The 20,121-nt window shown below is 42.1% G+C and overlaps 1 protein-coding gene across 1 annotated transcript in view; it reads right to left on the minus strand.

The window, feature by feature from the left end:
• The window catches only part of GABRA4 (gamma-aminobutyric acid type A receptor subunit alpha4), a 75,588-nt gene that overhangs the window by 32,501 nt on the left and 22,966 nt on the right, over positions 1 to 20,121 (minus strand). Inside the window, exons 3-7 of the mRNA XM_081924533.1 lie at positions 9,113 to 9,180; positions 6,589 to 6,809; positions 6,411 to 6,493; positions 4,679 to 4,822; positions 1,970 to 2,122 (exon numbers count right to left, since the gene is read on the minus strand). Of these exons, the coding sequence (XP_081780659.1) occupies positions 1,970 to 2,122; positions 4,679 to 4,822; positions 6,411 to 6,493; positions 6,589 to 6,809; positions 9,113 to 9,180 (669 nt within the window). The remainder of the gene's footprint in view (positions 1 to 1,969; positions 2,123 to 4,678; positions 4,823 to 6,410; positions 6,494 to 6,588; positions 6,810 to 9,112; positions 9,181 to 20,121) is intronic.

Raw genomic sequence — 20,121 nt, forward strand, 5'->3', positions numbered from 1 at the left:
CCTCATGAGAAGAGAAGACTCCCTGGAAAAGACCATGATGTTGGGAAAGATGGAGGGCACAAGGAGAAGGGGACGACAGAGGACGAGATGTTTGGACAGTGTTCTCAAAGCTACTAACATGAGTTTGGCCAAACTGCGGGAGGCAGTGGAAGACAGGAATGCCTGGCGTGCTCTGGTCCATGGGGTCACGAAGAGTCGGACACGACTAAACGACTAAAAAACAAGGTTTTTTAACTGATTGGATTTTCCATGGAAAGGGTAAGTCTAGATTAAAGCTGCCATACCTGGTTTCCTGGGAGTAAGCCTCATTGAGTTAGGTGGGACTTCCAAGTAGACACTTCTAGGCTTGTTAGGTAAATAAGGGGGGAAATACAGGCTGGCATTTGGATGACATTTTGTGGACCTGAAGAAGCTTGCTTGCAGGAACAGCACCCATCCTACAACAAACAGTTCTCTGGCAACACACACAGTACAACAAACGCATTGCTAAATGCTCATCAGCCTTACTTATACAGGACAGTCAAAGGCAACAATGTTATTTAAGTTACCATGGATCACTTGCAACCTTCTGAACTCCACTTGGTATGGGTAAGCCAACTCCCTTCGTAACTGACAGCCACCCTTCACAGCCCATTACAGCATAGACATCATCACCTGCCTGCTAGGTGCACATACAAAAACTATCCCACTAAAGATAGTCATGTCAGCCATAGGGGTGGGGGGAGGGAATCCAAAATTCCTCCAATTTAGAATCCTGTCTCCCAGGTCATTTGTGTGGGGTGTCTGTGTGTGAGGGAGAGTCTCCAACCAACCCTGTAAATCAGGGTTTCCTGAACTTGTGTCTCCAGCTTTTTTGGGACTACAACTCCCATCATCCCTAGCTAGTAGGACCAGTGGTCAGGGATGATGGGAACTGTAGTTCAAAAACAGCTAGACACCCATGTTTGGGAAACACCGATTGAGTCATATTAGGAGTTCAGGGCAACTCAAAAACTTTTGTGACCTTTTGGTTAGCCTAATAAAGGCATTGCCCGAATATGGATTTCTGAATCCATCCCGCCATTATTTATTTATGCATGAATTTAATAATCTGCACTTTCGTAAAAATCAAGCAAGGTGGAGTACAACATATAAGGACAAAATCAACAGCAGAGCCATAAAAACATTGATGAAACATCAACGTCATCTCTGACAAAACCTATTTATCAGGCTTTAATTTATTATGGGAACCTGTCTGAGCAGAGACAACATGGGATTAGGTGGGGATAAATCTACACACCACAAGCAAAAATGGATCTATATCAAAGCACTTTCAATTCTGTGAAACCTATTACCTTTCTACAGCCTCAACAAGAAAAGGCGCCACTGAAGTTTTCTTTTGCGATTTCTTGCTGGGATGAAACGGAGGAGGGCTAAGTAATATATACATATTCAGATTTCTCTTTCAGATGGAAAGTCCGCCCCTGCCAGGCCTAATTTTAACCTCTTTTATTCATCTCTCTCTGAAATGTACTGCTTAATAGGTCTTTTGGTTCAATGGTCTCCACTTGATTAATCCTTCTCCAATGCATGGCAATGCTGAGGTTTAGAAAGATAACTTCTTTAGAAAATTGCTTCAGCCGTATCTGTATTCTCCTCTCCTTTGTCAGAAACCCAGATTTCCCCCTCAGCTCCCTGTGCGCTGCCTCCATGCCGTTTGTCTCCTCTTGCTTTCAGTGTCAATTGGAGCATCCTCTTTCAAATTGCATTTTAATGTGCTTCATTCTAATATCGCGTAATCGATTTTCCTAATTGCTTTTTCAATTCACTCTCGCCAAGGCAGGAGGAGAAAGGGGCCTGTATCAGCGAAGCTGACATTACAGATTCAGAGCCTGAGGGCATACTCTTTACTTGGCCAAATCTCTCATTCAAATCAACTGGGCTCCTCAAGAAGACTAAAAAGACATACAAAGTCAGTGGTGAGACTTACCAAAAACAGTTCTGGCAGGAACAGACTCCTTATTGATCCAAAATGAAACTTGAGAGAGGATCACAGTCATGATGCATGGGATGTATGTTTGTATCATAAAATAACCCATTTTTCGTCTGAGGTGGAAGTGTACTGTCATAACGACATATTCACCTTAAAGGGGGGGAAAGCCAAAAGTGATTTAAAAAAAAACAACTTTCAGTACACCCAGATTTATTTATTTATTTTAACATATTCTCCAGCTACTCAAATTGCATTCAGTTCATTTGACTCTGAAAACATGAAGTTTCACTAAAGTGAAAGAAGTTTCAGCCTAGCTAAGACAGCAGTGGGAGCTCACATGAGTCACTCCAAGCTCCACATAGGAAGAACAGGATATATAATAATAAACAAAAGCCATACTGAGTCCAGGGAAAGTAAGTAGATCTTAAAATACTATCCAGGAGGTGGGATGTAAAACATGAAATAATAGGGACTGTTTGACATCCCTCATACTTTCATGTACCATAAAGATATGTAGGTATACGCTGGAGGGAGGGGAAAATAAGTATAAGTAAAATATTAGCTGTCTGTTCTGATACTGCAGCATCTGGAAAACATATAATTAGTACTTCAGGATTATATTTTCAACAGATGCAACAAGAAAATGTCTTCCTTTCGTTGGTTTATTTAAGCCAATGAATACCAAGCATAGTTGTTATTCACCAGGTGAAGTTCTCCCGTTTAAACCCCATTGAAATGAATGGGGACGGCACAGAAGAATCTCCCTAGGCTTGTGTAGTTGAGTACCCATACATTTCAGTGGGGCCTGCAATGGAAAATTTTCCATAATAGTGACTGTATGGAAAGTATGCTTGGGACCTTGGGACCAGTCCAATGCTCAAAGCAGGAGGGGGGAATGAAGTGAGGTGGTTATAGGTCCATCTGAATAGAAATAGAAATAGGCTCTCTATCCTACTTGGAGTCAGGCTTAAAGGTAAAGGGACCCCTGACCATTAGGTCCAGTCATGGCCGACTCTGGGGTTGCGGTGCTCATCTCACTTTATTGGCTAAGGAAGCCAGCGTACAGCTTCTGGGTCATGTGGCCAGCATGGCTAAGCCGTTTCTGGCAAACCAGAGCAGCGCATGGGAACACCGTTTACCTTCCCGCTGGAGCGGTACCTATTTATCTACTTGCACTTTGACATGCTTTCGAACTGCTAGGTTGGCAGGAGCAGGGACTGAGCAACGGGAGCTCACCCTGTTGCGGGGATTCGAACCGCCGACCTTCTGATTGGCAAGTCCTAGGCTCTGTGGTTTACCCCACAGCGCCACCTGCGTCCCTAGGAGTCAGGCTTAGGGCCTACCAAAAAATGCTGCACAAGAGCAAATGAGTTTCAAAGCCAAGACAGTAAAGAGCTAAGGATTATCAAACATATTGAAGGCTTGCATGCCTTCTCCCATGCTCATGTCCTAGTCTACAGAGCCAAACATAGTTGACCAGATGTGTTGTAGTTGGCCACCTGCCCATCACTGTTTTTCCATCCCTGTTTCTCCAGTCTAGGGCATGCATTAAGAACAGGAGGTTTATTAAGCCCATGGTGGGTCAGGTCTGTTCCAAAGTGCAACTGTGTGCAGGATAGAACCGAACCAATGTTCTTCATTCCACACAGTGAAAAGAAATTGCCTGCCAAAGCTCAAAGCATGATCAAAATGCTCAATTAATTGCCTCACTTCCGCCCATCTTCTCCTCCCACGTACCACCCACCCACTTAAAGAAAAGCTATAAACAACCTGAGCCTTCTTGTGGAAATTCTGGTATGAAACCATCATTCTGGATTTGGGCTGCTGTTCAAACGCAATTTTAAAAGAAGTGGAAGGAAATGTAAAGGTATCTTGCTGGGAAGTCCATTACACTCCAGGATCTAGTTGTTTTATAATTACATACTGAGATTTTTTACCAAGATCATGGAGACACCTTCTTAAGGAGCAGTCTAAGAATCTTGGCCTGATATTCCATTATAGATCAGTGATATCTCACTTACAGATAATATCCAATACATTAGGAAAATATTGCTTCATCTTGTTATCAATAACGACACTCAGAAATCTGTCGCCTACATCTGCTCCCTCTGTTGCTTAATTCTGTCGTGATCTCTGCGAGAGCATGTTTCAAACTGCACCAGTAATAGAGCGTTTAGCAATACAATCATATAACCAACCAACAGCCATCATTTTTTTAAAAATGAAAAACAGAAACACCCACAGATCGTAAGCACTGCCACTTCTCACACTGCTGCCTGTTGCTATTTTTTATCACTACACAAAAATATTTTTAAAGAATTAAAAAACAACCCAGCAGTAATAGCTGTTATGTTGAATGTGTTTGCTCCAGCAGCAATTCTAATAGGGATTTAGTTTGACAATCTGCATGCAATTTGTAGCATGATAAATCACAAAGATCAACACTTGCCAGCAGCACGGCTATGAAAATATGTCGGTAGCTACAATCTTGCATTTTCAACCATTTTCACTTTGCTTCCCGAAGAGAGACAGAACAGCATGCAGCAACAGGCTTTAGTGTAAGCCTGGAGATAAATGGTCTAGGATTTGTCATATGTTTATTATGCCTCTTAGGCTACACTGAGATTTCCAAAGCATCTTTGGCTAAAATGAAATTAGACCGCTAACTCCACCCCTTAAGTTGATGATCACCAACTAGATTCTTACCTGTAATGGATTTAACAGTATCCGTAGATGCTGTATGCCCAAGCAGGTCATACTGAACTAAACTGGAAGACTCTTCAGGAACTTCCACTGAATTCTTAGGTCCTTTTGTCCAGGTATAAATCATTTCACTCTTTGGATATGCATCTGGGTGGGAAATACATACAATTAAAATGTTGGGTCTTGACCTATGGATGCCAACAGGCCTTTGGATCGCTTCAGGGTTTTTTTTTACTTTGATTAGCCAGTCACCTTAATAATTATATTTTTTTTACAAGGGAGTGAACCGCTGCTCAGCTCTGCTTGCCAGACCCACCACTGCCATTCGCCCCATATTAACCCCTAGAGCTTCCTCTTCCCACCCCATACAATTACTAAGCTAATTTTTCACCTTCCCAACCCCATTTATAATAATTTATAATAATAAAAATGTATTATTTATACCCCGCCCATCTGGCTGGGCTTCCCCAGCCACTCTGGGCGGCTTCCAAAAAAATATTAAAAGACTGTAATACATCAAACATTAAAAGCTTCCCTAAACAGGGCTGCCTTCAGATGTCTTCTAAAAGTCTGGTAGTTGTTGTTCTCTTTGACATCTGGTGGGAGGGATTTCCACAGGGAGGGCGGCACTACCGAGAAGGCCCTCTGCCTGGTTCCCTGTAATTTCTGAAGCAGTTTCTCTCTTCAATTCTGCAGTGACTCCATTTTACAGCCATTTGCATTTTCACCCCTATATCCATGCCTCCTTCTCTCTTGAACACAAACTACCCTATTGGTAAACTCCTGAATCTTCCTCAAGCCACACATAGCAATTAGCTTCATTTTCACCTTCCATTCAGTTGTGAAACCACCACCCCATTCTATTCTGCATTTCTTTTAATGGCACTTCTCCCATTCCCTTGCCCCCTTTCCCCCTTTTTTTGCAACACCCCATTTTTACCTGCACCCCACATTTCCTCCCCCTTCCTCACTTTTCTCAGCTCTTCTTTACACCCAGATCGCCCCCACAGCCATCTTTGTGTACACACCCCATTGTGAGATATGTTACTGGATCTTTAAGATGAAACAGAATTTAAAAAGCAAGTCTGCCATTGAACTTGTTCACTTAGAGAAGGTTAAGTTCAGTTGATGGGTGTTGTACACATATGGGTGTCTTCTTGTTAATGAAATATATATATTCTAAATTACTACATTGCACCTGGAACATTGAAGAAAACACATGGTCCAGGAGTGAAATACATTGTACTATGGAATATTAGAGGGCTCCACAACCTTTATCTCTGTCACATGAGCTGCCAAGAAATGGATGAGGGAGAGCTTTGAGTACAGTGAGAAGGGAGAGATACTTAAAGGGGGGAACAGCTATTTTAAACAATAGCAGAAGTTTGAGTAAGGCAGGGATGAAGAAACACTGACAGGAACATGGTGGTTTTAAATAGCCGCACAACTTTGAGTAAAGCAGGGATGGAGAAACACTGAGGGGTGGTTGTTTTTAACACACACACAAAACTTTGAGAAATGGCAGAGATGGGTACCACACAGTAGCCAACACCAAGAAGCAAAACAGCAGAACTTTTCCCAACTCCCTTCTCCCTTGTTTTAAGCTGCCATTTCTCAACCAGTCCAGTGATATCCCCTGCTATTAATTTCAATTGACCTAAGCCATGCAACTCTGGATATTATCTGACCAGTTTCATACATAAGACGTTAAGTAGAGAAGGTCTGTGTGACTTACAACTCCCAAATTTCAGAGGACAGGCATGACCATCCATTGGGAAATCGACCAATCTCATGGGGCACTCAGCACTTATGGTGAGCCTATAAGGAACAAAATGGAATTAGCCCCAGAATGATGTGTTGCCTCTCTCACGCAAAGTAAAATAAAAGAACGGAAAGATAGATAAATCAACTACCTCATTGTATAAAGGATGGTACCATTTCTCATGATTCTGAATAGTTTATTTGGGGCTGTCATATTATGTGAGACAGATTTTTTCCCATTCCGGAAGAAAGTGTCTGGTGTCCACACTTTGGTAACCATCAAGTTGTTAAGTCTTAGAATTTCAATGGGACCATCATATCTTAATCTTTTGTCGACCCACGTCTGACGAAAGAAAACATCCATCGTGTATTCCTACAGTAATTTGGAAGAGACACAAACTTAATATGTTTTATAAGCATATCCTTTCTATGAATATCCCTCAAGGACAAATTAGTCACTGGTAACTGTAAACTCCCTAAACACATTTCTATCAATTAAACAGAACTATGTACTCCTTTAATACTTTAATTTTCCACATTAGTCATATAAATAAATTGCTATACATATTAAATCAATCAAAAATAATTACTATAATCTAATAGAATGGCAAGAAGCACGCAATTAAACTTGTACTCTAGCACAGAACTGGAAACAGAATGATTAATTCATTAACATATGTTAATGGTTTTCATGTCCACGCTATTTTTTTTAAACAGATGGACAAATTAAAATATGCAGTGGGCCACATGATTAATTATATCAGCCAAAATCAAAGGAATATTATCTAATTTCAACAAATAAAACACAGATGGGATGATCCAAATGGGAAGTAGCATGTCACAAAATTATCATGCAGCCCTTTATTTGGACACCACTTATGTACACGCATCTTTCCAATGGCCTTCATAAATGTGTTCACAGGACTAAAAAATGTGTGCGTGTGTAGATAAAGATCTATAGGTGCATGTATATGGCTTAATGCAGAACCCTATGTGAACTGCAAAGGTCACATGGACATCTAGAGCAAAGAGGCTCCAGAGAAAATGCGTACAAACCTCAGCAGAGAGGGCAAGTCCATATGGAAAAGGATATGCACACGAAGCTGATGTTTTCAGCTGAAATCAAGTCCCAAATAAATGTGACTAGGTCTGAAACCTTAGCGAACCAATTGTGAAATCACTGGGCACTTGAAAAACATGCACTAGAAGATGCACGGATTGAGCAAGAGCAAGGCATAGACTAGAGTCACGACTATGCATTTGCTGTGACTTCCAAGCAGGAGGAGAGAAAATGTGTGGAAGATGGAACTGGGTGTGAAACTCAACTACCTGAGAACCTCAGCTTGCACTTACAGTGGTACCTTGGTTCTCAAACGCCTTGGTACTCAAACACCTTGGTTCCAAACACCGAAAACCCAGAAGTAAGTATTCCAGTTTTCGAATGTTTTGTGGAAGCTGAGCGTCCAATGAAGCTGTCAGCTGTTGTTTCTGTGGCGTCTGCACCAATCAGAAGCTGCGCCTTGGTTTTCGAACATTTTGGAAGTCAAAAAGGACTTCCGGAATGGATTAAGTTTGGTGCTTTTGTTTTTGCTATTTATTTTGCGTTTTTTGTTTTTGAGGCTTTTTCAGTTAATTTGTTTTTGTGACTGTGTGGAACGCAGTTCATCTACTCATTGATTGATTGATTGATTGATTGTGTGACTGTGGAAATGGATAAAAGCCCCCCCCCCTCCAAACAATGACTATCATCAGTGCAGGTAAGAACAAATTTTAATTTTAATTTTTATCATCTACAATACTTTGTTATTTATTTTATAGTACAGTACATTGATTATTGATTTCATTTTATGGATCAATGGTCTCATTAGACAGCAAAATTCATGTCAAATTACTGTTTTAGGGTTGTTTTTAAAAGTCTGGAACGGATTAATCCATTTTGCATTACTTTCTATGGGAAAGCGCTCCTTGGTTTTGGAATGCTTTGGTTTTGGAATGGACTTCCGGAATGGATTAAGTTTGAGAACCAAGGTACCGCTGTATTTGTTTATCTATTGGGAGGATTTATAGTCCTTACTGTTGGAATGAGAACAAGCAATACCTGATGAAACATCAGAAGATTAATAAGATTTCTAGTAACTGTGGGCACAGCCTTATAGCTCTGCATTAGCTTCTTGCCCCTCCCTGTGACTTAAAGGAGTAGTATAAATTGTGCAAAATGAGGCAACTCAGGGAAATGCACCTCTTTTGCTTAATATGTACAGTTCATAGACTTCAGACTTCCATGGCTCAGACTAAGTCTTTAATGCCAGTATCTAATGCCTCTGTTCCTGCCATTGTTGTCCTTCAAATCCAACAAGGTTATATTGAGGTGACTATTCTCCAAAGAACTAGCTATATCATTTCCATAGCTGGTGTAAATCTGCTGAAAGTGATTTAAACAAAAACCAAAAAAACTCACACACATTGGTCTAAATCCAGCCTGCATGGGAGGACCAGAATCAGGGCTGCCACATCTAAAAATAGCCTGAAAATTAGGCTGCTGCTAATCTTCCCTACTTTGCATGATTGACAGTAGTGCACAAAGGCATCTGAATTAGTCGTTCACTCATTACTGGGGTTCATTTCCTCACCGCCACCTCAGCCCTACAAAATTAAAAAAAAGCGAGTGATACCTACCATCTCTACATCAGAAACAGGTCCAAAACTGGTGACATAGATATCTGTTTTGACTTCGGTTACAGGACCTAATATATATAAAAAGGAAGTGAGCAAGGAAAATTGGAATGTTTCAGGTTTAAAAGCAGGAAAGATTGTACTTGCAAAAAAAAAAAGCCACATCTTATGCAATTGTCACTTTGACGATTCATTTGACTAATCGGAGAAAAATGCGCAGGCAGCATGTTCTTCCAACCAAGCCTGCTGAACTTGGAAATTCTTGCATAATGTTGATTTTCATGCCATCTCTTGACTTACGTAAGTACACTGGTACAATTCAGAAATGCTTTTGTAATGCATTGTCTCAGATTGACATGGGCAAGAAAATACATGCACATGAAGATCTGGATAAAGCTCTTTTTTTATATAGAGAAAAGTGGTCTGGACCTTCAAACTATGTTTCAAATTGGGTTAATGGGAAATATACAACTGCATTCGCAAAGACTCAGTTCACATATAACACCAAACCATGGTTTGACACCAGAGGAGCAAACCCTATACTCAGTTGCTGCCTAGTTCAAACTCCCTATCCATCTTTCACTTTTGTGCTCCATCTGCTGCAGACCATGCCATTTGCCACAGACCATATTTTGCAGTTACATCCAAGATGGCAAACTATGGTTTGTGCTTGCTTTGCAAATCAGTGTAACACCGTAAGATCAAATACTATTTTACAGTCCCATTCTGCAACGTAGGTACATGCCATAGTTTGCCAGCTTGGATGCAATGGCAAACTGGTTTACCAACAATCAGGAAGTAATCAATTGATAAGGAAGTGTAGAGGGAGGAGGACAGGGTAAAGGTGTGGGCACAGAGTTCATTCCTGCATGTGAACCTATCCAGAGTGTGATCCAACTAACTACCCGAGAAATAGAAATCATAAAGAAGTTAGAATTCCCAATGCAATCCTACCACACCTCACTCAGAATACACACAGGTCCCACTATCCACCTGCTCATTATGCGAAAACTCACTTATCCAAACACAAATTATGCCGAAACCTTGCTGCTCACATGGCTGATTCAGATATCCAAACTGCCAGAGTTTGCCCACTTCCTTAATTTTTTGTGCTTTGCTGGCTAGGGGCTGCCATTTTAAGGCAAAAACCATGGAGAGAAGGAGTGCGGAGAAAGATTCGGACAAATCACCAAGCAGGATAATTCAGACAAATCAGGGATCAGGAGACATTAGACAAAATCAGATTTTTCCTCTGCCTCTCTTTTGCTAATTGGCTACAGGAAGAGAGCTCATGGATTAGAAACGTTCCCATAAGAAATAATGGCTCATCAACACATTATGTGAATGCTCACTTAACAAATTATTTCCTGGGAATGCATTGTGTTCAGATGGTAGGACCTGCATTTATTTATGAGAATACTGTGGTTCCCAAGCATTCGGGGGGGGTGGTGGAGTTGCCCTCCAAGTCATTTGAGTTTAACATCCTTGACCACAATTAATGTCCAGGCTAATCAGTTCACAGCAAAGGAAGGAGCAAAGTGGCCGTGCGTGCAGTCAAAATGCTCATACATATTTTGTCTTAATAAGCCAAGTTATGGTTTATTAAGCCAAGTTACATAGCCAGCATGTTCACATACTGAGCTGGAAAACAAGTCACCAGCATCTATTGTCCATTATAGCCTCTTAATACCCTATGCCCCATTTTAGTTTTTCAAACGATTATAGCAAACGAAATAGCAACAGTGTGCATAATATTTCTACAAAACAATTTATCCTTATTAGATTTTTTAAAAAATCAGCATACTGGCTGACATTCTTTGCTGCCTCCAGAAGCTATTTTGTCTCAAATAGGTTTATTTGAAAGGCACAATCTATTGGTGTTGTTTGAGCACATCCTTCTGTCCCCTTAAACTATTATGCATAACACATTTATTACTTCAACCCCCCTGAAAGGCATACAGACTTACACTTAAGCAAGTCTGTGATTGGAAGGAATTGTTTAGCTAGGGAGGTGAGAACCTCCACCATGCTCTCTCCAGGTTCAAAATAGTATCATGGTGGCAACTTTTGGTCCAATCTATCAGAGCTTTTCTTATGTTATTATGACTTTAGAAGGTGGACAGGGATAATAATATAGATGGGTTCTGCTGCAAAACTGTGTATCTTTAAAAAGACCTCAGGCATATACAATATTTATTTTTATTTTGTTGGTTGGTTGGTTGGTTGGTTGGTTGGTTGGTTGGTTGGTTAGCTAGAATACATACACACCCCTTCATCTATAGATTCAGGGCAGTTCACAACATAAACGCCTAATGCAGGAATCTCAATGCTATCAGTGATGGACCTACATTTTGGGGGCCCTGAAGCTTGAACCATCATGGAAGCCTTTTCACAACCAGCAATGAGGTCTGGGCATAGCTGTCAACCATCCCTTATTTGGCAGGAAAGTCCCTTATCCCAGCGCTGTGTCCCGCTGCTGTCCCTTATTGATGATGTCCCTTAAATTTCCCGGGTTTCAAAAGAAGCAGCTCCTCTCCCTCCCTCCCTGCCGGCCAGGGAGGAGGGAGGCTCCAACTGTGTTGCTTGGCTGTGTTGCTCACCCAATAAGGAGTCTAAGAACGACTGGGGAGGTGGAGCTTGCATGCCTTGTGCCGATCAAATCGGCCGCATTGCCTGGGGACTAGCCTTTGCTCAGCGCTTCCCAGCAGAGAGGTGACGGTGGTTTTCCTTGCTGCATCCCCTTTGCCGGGTTGCTGCGCTGTGGGAACCACTGCTTGAGGCTTCGTTTGGCTGTTGGCTGGGCTTTCTGCCTTTGGCTTGGAGGGGCTCAGAAGTTGAACATACCTGTGCTCGGAAAATCCCTTATTTTGGCTGCTGATCCCTTATTTTCGAGGCTGCTGGTCCCTTATTTTCAAATCTGTAAGTTGACAGCTTTGGGTCTGGGTAGCCACTATTATCTTCTGCAATAGGCTTGTTCCACGGCAGATCAGCACACCTTTACAACATCTGTGCTACTGACTCTCAAACTTTGGGATGGTTGAAATATATACAACAAATATATACAACTCAGATTGAGTCATGTGACTCTAATTGGGTCACGGTGTGGACTAAAGGTGCTTCTGGGGCCCCACCAGGATTAGCGGCCCTGAAGCTTAACCTTCATTAGTTTCATTGTTGATTCGTCCCTCATGGTTATTCTCTTTGGCTACACCAAAGAGGAAGAAGTTCCATATATTTCGAAGCCTTCAAACGTCCAGGCTGTTGGGTTTATTGAGCTCTTTTAAACAATTCTTGCAGCCTAGCAGGCACAATGTGACAACATTGTGAAGATTTTGTTGAAAGGTAAAGCGCATTTGCCTTGTGCCTAACATTGTTGTGTGCGCAAATGTCACCTAGTGTCAAAATGCAGAAAGGAAGCATAAACAATGAGAAAAGTGAAATTATTATTTCCCATTGGCCCGATATGGAGGTTTCAAGCTGCTAACTGAACACAGAACAAAAGCATGTAAAATAACCTCACTTCACAGTTTGTAAATTACACCTAAGAGTTCAGTTCGGAAGAAGATGAATGCAGGAATCACGAGAAGCTTTTCCCAACAAAGCAGCAATATACAAGCTATGTTAGGATCACAGTCACCTCAATCAGCTCCTGCAATTTTCTAGTTCAAAAGTCTTCACCTTCTATCTCTTTTTTTCTGACTTTCCATTTTTAATTCATAAGTCAGCAAGATTGTGCAGCTGCTTGAAATCAACTCCTGAAAGTCCCCACATCTTCCTGTTGGAATGACAGCTTTTCTGAACATGACTCTATTCGCTTAGCACAGGGTTGACAAACCTCTGACCTATGGGCCAGGCCTCCCTACCTCACCTGCAAGGCCATTCTGGACTCACTGAACATCTGGCTTGGATGTCCTTGTTGTAAACTTATTGCTTATTGCAGGGCATTTGGTTCCATGTGTGTAAAGCTTTTGCATTGATGGGTTCTCTTTTACACACCTGAAGATCTTGTATCAGTGGTCAAGCTAACATGCCAAAACACACAGAATTAATGCTTCAACTGTCATTGGAAATCCATCAGATTGCTTTTGTTTGATTCAAAGCCAGCAGACCTGATGGGATACCTGCCGAAGTCTTCAAAATGGGCAGAAATGAATTGACACAACAACTTCACAAGCTCATCGAAAAAATCTGGGAGAGAGAGGAGATCCCAGCAGACTTTAGGGATGCCAAAATTATCAACCTTTTTTTAAAAAAAGGTGATAGAATGGATTGTGGAAACTATAGAGGCATCTCTTTATTAACTGCGGCCTGCAAAATTCTTGTAAGGATCTTAGCAAACCGTCTCCTAACTATATCTGAGGCTACCCTTCCTGAATCCCAAAATGGTTTTTGACTTTCTAGGGGGACAGTGGACATGATTTTCACTGCTTGACAGATTCAAGAAAAATGCAGAGAGCAAAACCATCCCCTGTATATGGCATTTATCAACCTGACTAAGGCCTTTGACACTGTAAATCGTAATGCCCTGTGGACTGTCCTTCTGAAAATTGGCTGCCCAGATAAATTTGTGAATATCCTTCAGTTCCTCCATGATAATATGATAGAAACAATTGCAGATAACAGTGGCTCTCAAAGTGAACCATTCACAGTGGGAGCAAGTGTTAAGCAGGGTTGCGTTATCGCCCCAACTCTATTAATTGTTTTCATTGCCATGATCCTACACATTGTCAAAGGGAAGCTCCCCACCAGGGCAGAAATCATAGATCAACAGATGGAAAGCTCTTTAACTGGAGTAGACTGGAAACAAAGAGTAAGTTACCATAATTTCCATCATAGAGCTTCAATATGCTGATGACAATGTAGTGTGTGCACACTCAGAGGATGACTTCCAAACCATTCTAAATATCTTCACAGAAGCCTATCACTCAACATCCAAAAAAAACAAAAACAAAGTGCGGCACCAACAAGGACAAAACAATCCCTCTGCAGTGCCACAAATCCAACTCAATGGTGTAACGTTGAAGAGTGTCAATCACTTTTCCTACCTGGGCAGTTATCTTGACACAAGGGCCAACATTGATTCCAAAATTCAGCATCGCCTGAGCTCAGCAAGTGCAGCTTTCTCCCAATTGAAGTGCAGAGTGTTTGAGCACCAGGACATTCTCAGGGAAACCAAAGTGCTTGTTTACAAAACTATTGTACTACCAGCCTTACTGTATGCTTGTGAAACATGGACCACTTATAAACGCCATCTCCAACTCCTCGAAAGATTCCATCAATGGTGTCTCTTGAAAAAATTTCATATCACTTGGGAAGACAGGCAAACTAATGCTAGTGTACTGGAAGAAGCAAAGATCACCAGTGTCAAAGCAATGATTCTTCAACATCAACTGCTTGTGTTGTTTGCATGCCTGATTATCGTCTTCCAAAGCAACTACTCTATTCCGAACTTAAAAATGGAAAGCGTAATGCTGGTGGTCAACAAAAGAGGTTTAAAGACTTTCTCAAGACAAATCTTTTAAAATGTATATAAACACCGACAACTGGGAAACGCTGGCCTGTGAGTGCTCCAGTTGGAGAACAGCCTTTACCAAAGGTGTCGTAGACTTTGAAGATGCTCAAACTCAGGACAAAAGGAAAAAACATGCTAAGAGGAAGGCACACTTGGCAAACCCTCACCTTGATCAACTCCTGCCCGGAAACCTATGTCCCCACTGTGGAAGGATGTGTGGATCCAGAATTGGCCTCCACAGTCACTTACGGACTCATTGTTAAAACCGTGTTTATGGAAGACAATCTTTCTGGGCTATGAGTGATCGCCAAAAAAGAAGAAGACATGTGCAATGGTAGAGGCCTGGCCGGAAAGATTAAAACTCACCACTGCTACACAGGAGACAGAATGAAGAAAAGGAAATACAAATTTGCTCTACCCCATAGCTTGACCAAATGTGGCTAGGAGCTAGGTGGAGTCATAAGGTAAAGGTAAAGGGACCCCTGGCCATTAGGTCCAGTCATGGCCAATTCTGGGGTTGCGGCGCTCATCTCGCTTTATTGGCCGAGGGAGGCGGCGTACAGCTTCTGGGTCATGTGGCCAGCATGACTAAGCCATTTCTGGAGAACAAGAGCAGCACATGAAAACACTGTTTACCTTCCTGCCGGAGCGGTACCTATTTATCTACTTGCACTTTGACATGCTTTTGAACTGCTAGGATGGCAGGAGCAGGGACTGAACAACAGGAGCTCAGCCCGTCGCGGGGATTCGAACCGTGACCTTCTGATCCTAGGCTCTGTGGTTTAACCCATAGCGCCACCTGCGTCCCTCAAAGTGGAGTCATAGAACTTAACAAAGTGTAGACTTGCATTTTGACTTGAAATGTCCGTTTTGAGCTTCTCAGAAGTATGTAAAGGCAAGAAGTGGGTGGGGAGCGCTGGCCCGCAATGGCGCCTGCCAGAGAGGTGCCGGAACTGCGCTCCAGTGCACATCAACTGAAAAAACACTGATTAAAGCCTTTATAGATACATTTTTTTAAAGCCCACATTCCTTCTATTGCTTCCCTCCCTCTGCTTCCTGCACTACTGATTGTTAGTTCTTTTTGGCAGAGACCTGCTCTCTCTTTTTTAATGTGTTGTTCTCTGGAATTCCATGTGTCATAAAAGCACTAAGAAAATTAAGTAATAATAAACTTTTAACTACCCAGTGCATGCAACTTTTAACTACCCAGTGCATCCACATACAGTGGTACCTCGGGTTACATACGCTTCAGGTTACAGATGCTTCAGGTTACAGACTCCGCTAACCCAGAAATAGTACCTCAGGTTAAGAACTTTGCTTCAGGATAAGAACAGAAATCGGGCTCCGGCGGCATGGCAGCAGCAGGAGGCCCCATTAGCTAAAGTGGTGCTTCAGGTTAAGAACAGTTTCAGGTTAAGTACGGACCTCCGGAAGGAATCAAGTACTTAACCCGAGGTACCACTGTATAGTAAACAACCAGCAATGGGAAACATCCAGAGTAAGATCTGCTAACTGAACCTCAAGCTAATCCTAAGGGAGTACAGATACTCTGAAGCGTGAGACCAAAAGCAGCGAGGGAAATTTTTAGGAATTCAAAGACTAATTTAACACCATTTCAGACAGTACAGAACACCCTGGGTGCCAGCTTGCGTGCTGAAGTGTAAGATACAAACATGAAATGCCAGCCAGGACCTGTTTATCCTTAATACCTAAATTTATTTTGGTTTAGAACTTAACATACCCAGGCAAAGTGGCACAACAAGGTGCTACTGAGGGAAATTGTTTTATTACCAGATTGAAAGGAAAAAGAAAACATCTGCGCATAATACAGATGAACATTCAGGTGCTAAGGTATACAGTTATTACACAAGAGCAAGCTAATGCTGGGTTGGAGAAAATGAAAAACTGCTTCTTGGTGGACCTTCTAAAAAAATCCCCGTTTGCATTCTAGGAACTATTTATAGATTCAGTGGTGAGCATTTTTAATGTCAGCTAAATAGTAGGGGAGCTTTACACACACTGCAATGGGCACTGTCAAGTATGAATCACCGCTCAGAGGAACAAACATTCCAAAGAATGGAAAGCAACTGAGTGCAAAATTCAATGATTACTCAGTTTCACATCAGACAGGGAGAGTGTCCAGTGGCTGCCCCACCCCCACCCCCCATCTCACGTCGGCTGCCGAGCCTCACTCTGTGCCACTCACTTTCAGCTGAGATGATAACAGGCAAACTGGGAACCGAAGAACAGAAAAAGGAGAGTTTCGTTGTGGAAAAGCACGACCATTTGGAGCAGGCAGATCGGTAACTTCTCAGCAAATTACGCCTTTAAATTGATAATAAATATTTATGAATATAAAATGCTTTTATTGGTGGGCTGGGGGGGGGCAGTTGCACTTCTCCCTCTCCTACTCAGATATCTAGGCTGGTTGCTCAAGAGCAGCAACAGACTTCCAATTCATTAGTATTCCAAGTCTTCCTTGCCTGCACTAGCTCCTCCTTAGTTTCTCAGCCCAATTCAAGGGGCTGCCTTGAAAGCCCGCAAGAGCCTTTGTCCTGCGCACCTTACGGAGCATCTCTAATATGCTGCTTCCTGTTCTTTAAGAACTGGTGTCGCTTAGTGATGCGTAAGGATTATATAACCTATCTGAATCTCTTTGAACACTTGAAAGCACTAAGTAACACTTAGCATTTATAATTCTTTGAATGTGACCTTGGACCATGTCCCATTGCTGGTGCTAGGCACAAAGTCGGGACTTCTCTAAGATGGTATGGTAGTTATTCTTTCTTCATAATGCATTTAATGCACACAAAAATATTTATATCCCGCTTCCCCAGTTCGTCTCCAGGATGCCCAGGGTGGTGAACACCATCAGAATTTAATAATAATAATAATAATAATAATAATAATAATAATAATAATAATAAATTTTATTTATAGCACACACATACAGAGATGCAAGCTTACAGAAAGAGCAAGTTTTATTTTAAAGATAAATTTTTAGCATTCAGTAACCAGAAAGGCTTGCCACCACGCACACACATACAAAATTCACTTTGTGCAAAATACCAACACAGACGGCTCTCTTGGGAAAGAGAGTGCAATCAACTGGGTGCTGCCACAGAGACGGCCTTTTCCTGAATCCCCCCCAACAACATGTATGGCAGACAAATTGGGGGAAGAAGAGGAGGAGGATTTTGGATTTGATATCCCGCTTTATCACTACCCGAAGGAGTCTTGAAGCAGCTAACATTCACCTTCCCCTTCCTCCCCCACAACAAACACTCTGTGAGGTGAGTGGGGCTGAGAGACTTCAGAGAAGTGTGACTGGTCCAAGGTCACCCAGCAGCTGCATGTGGAGGAGCGGAGACGCGAACCCAGTTCACCAGATTACAAGTCTATTGCTCTTAACCACTACACCACACTGGGGAATCAAGCAGAGCTCCTCAAAAGTCCTCTGTAGGCAGACAGGCTCATAGAGTTAGAGCTAGTGATGACTGGTGCCCATTTGGGCTGGCAGGATGGGAGGCAGGAAGCTCAGCAGTGGGTGGCACCACAGCCAGTAACAGGCAGAGCCATCCTCTGACTGGTTGCAAGTAAGAAAAAGACAGCCTGGTGCTTACTGAGGGCACACTGAAATTGGTGGGTCAATACCTCATTTGCCATAGTGAAACCCCTTCTATTCCTGGAAGTATTTTGGTCCCAACCATTTAGGGTGTAAGTATTGTGCTCTCCAATCTCCCCCTTTTTTAATTTAAGTTTTTAATATTTCAGTTCGCTGTTAGTGTTTCTATGGGATTTTGAACCTGTGCATCGATTTGAGCATGGTTTATACAGTGGTACCTTGGGTTAAGTACTTAATTCGTCCCAGAGGTCCGTACTTAACCTGAAACTCTTCTTAACCTGAAGGACCACTTTAGCTAATGGGGCCTCCTGCTGCTGCTGCACTGCCGGAGCATGATTTCTGTTCTCATCTTGAAGCAAAGTTCTTAACCTGAAACACTATTTCTGAGTTAGCAGAGTCTGTAACCTGAAGCTTATGTAACCTGAAGCGTATGTAACCCGAGGTACCACTGTATACAAAAGGAACTATACACACACACACACATGCAACTAGAAGCAAATGTTCGCCACAGCCACAAAACTATGAAGTCAGCGTATATTTGCCTCTTGTTTTGTATTACTGTACACCCTACTCGCAGAAAAAATGATGTTTTGGTCTGCGTAGCTGCAATAATAGACTTGAAATGGTTTCTCCACACACGTTCAAGCCGATATATCTGTAGCCACACTACCTAGAAATTTGGTTGTGCATTTTTAAAAAAGACAACTGCAGTTCTCAGCAGGTTGTAGTCAAACTGTATGCTTGTATGGCAGTTCTTCAGAATCACAGAAGCTCTGTAGCCCTGCTGCTGAGTAGTTTATGCAGTACCAAATAGATGTACTTTATTGGTATGGTTTTGAAGCTGTGGCCCTGCATGTTCCTTAGGGAGGGAGGTCATAAGAAACCTCCTCTTAAAGTTTGTATGCTATTATTCATTTTTCTTTTCTTCAGTGAGTAGCCTCAGACAAGTGTGTGGTGTTTAATATGATGGAAAGGCAGATATAAACCTCTACGTCAAGTTCCCCTCACAAGCAGACCATTGGCCTGATGGGAGTTCATCTATAAAGCACCTCATTGGCCACCACATGCAAATATGTGCTGGGACACCTCAATAAGCAAAAAAAAAAAAAATGTCTACATAGAAAGCATCCCCTGAGGAAAACATTGCTGTAGAGGTAATAAACTGAAGATCGCAACCACATCTATGACATCTTCCCGATTCAAAGAAGGTCATTTGAAGAAATTATGAGGTTATTTGCTTTTCACTGCTATTCAACACTCAGCCTATCAGCTAAAGATGCCAACAAGGTATCAACTGGGGCCAATTTCGTGAGCAGGACACCTGTCCACTGGGGACAGTGCTAAGAATACCATCTAATTTTGCCAAGGTCACTGAGCAGTAGACAGATGGTAATAACTTCAGTCACTACCAACCTGGGAAAGAAATCAAGAAAGACAATGTATAGGTAAATACTAGGCCCATATCTTTTTAGCAGTCATCTGAGTCATCCAGTTTTGCCATTTGGACAGCTGCCTGGAAAACCGATCAGCCTCACTTCGTGGCTTAAATGACACTGACAATTTTGTTTTTCAGGTAAGCAGAATAAGTTTGTAACAAAAGTATGAAGCCAATTGTACGGATGGCTTTTTGGAACACTTGTTGTATGAAAATTATCTCCGAAGAATCGTAGAAAACCACCTTCTTTCCATTTCCAGTTTTTCTCTTGTTTTCTGACAGGCTGGCTACCAAGGCTTAACGCAAAGCTTGCGCTGAGTACAGGTGGGGAGCATTTCGCATGGGGGTTCCATTCCCAGCCCCCCCCCATCGATGGAGTGCGTATAAGTGTGCCCCACCCCATTAGACCCCTTCTGCTCCACCCCCATTCCTTCTACAGT

This window comes from Podarcis melisellensis (genome assembly GCF_964234715.1).
Source record: "Podarcis melisellensis genome assembly, chromosome: 9".
Classification (NCBI taxonomy): domain Eukaryota; kingdom Metazoa; phylum Chordata; class Lepidosauria; order Squamata; family Lacertidae; genus Podarcis; species Podarcis melisellensis.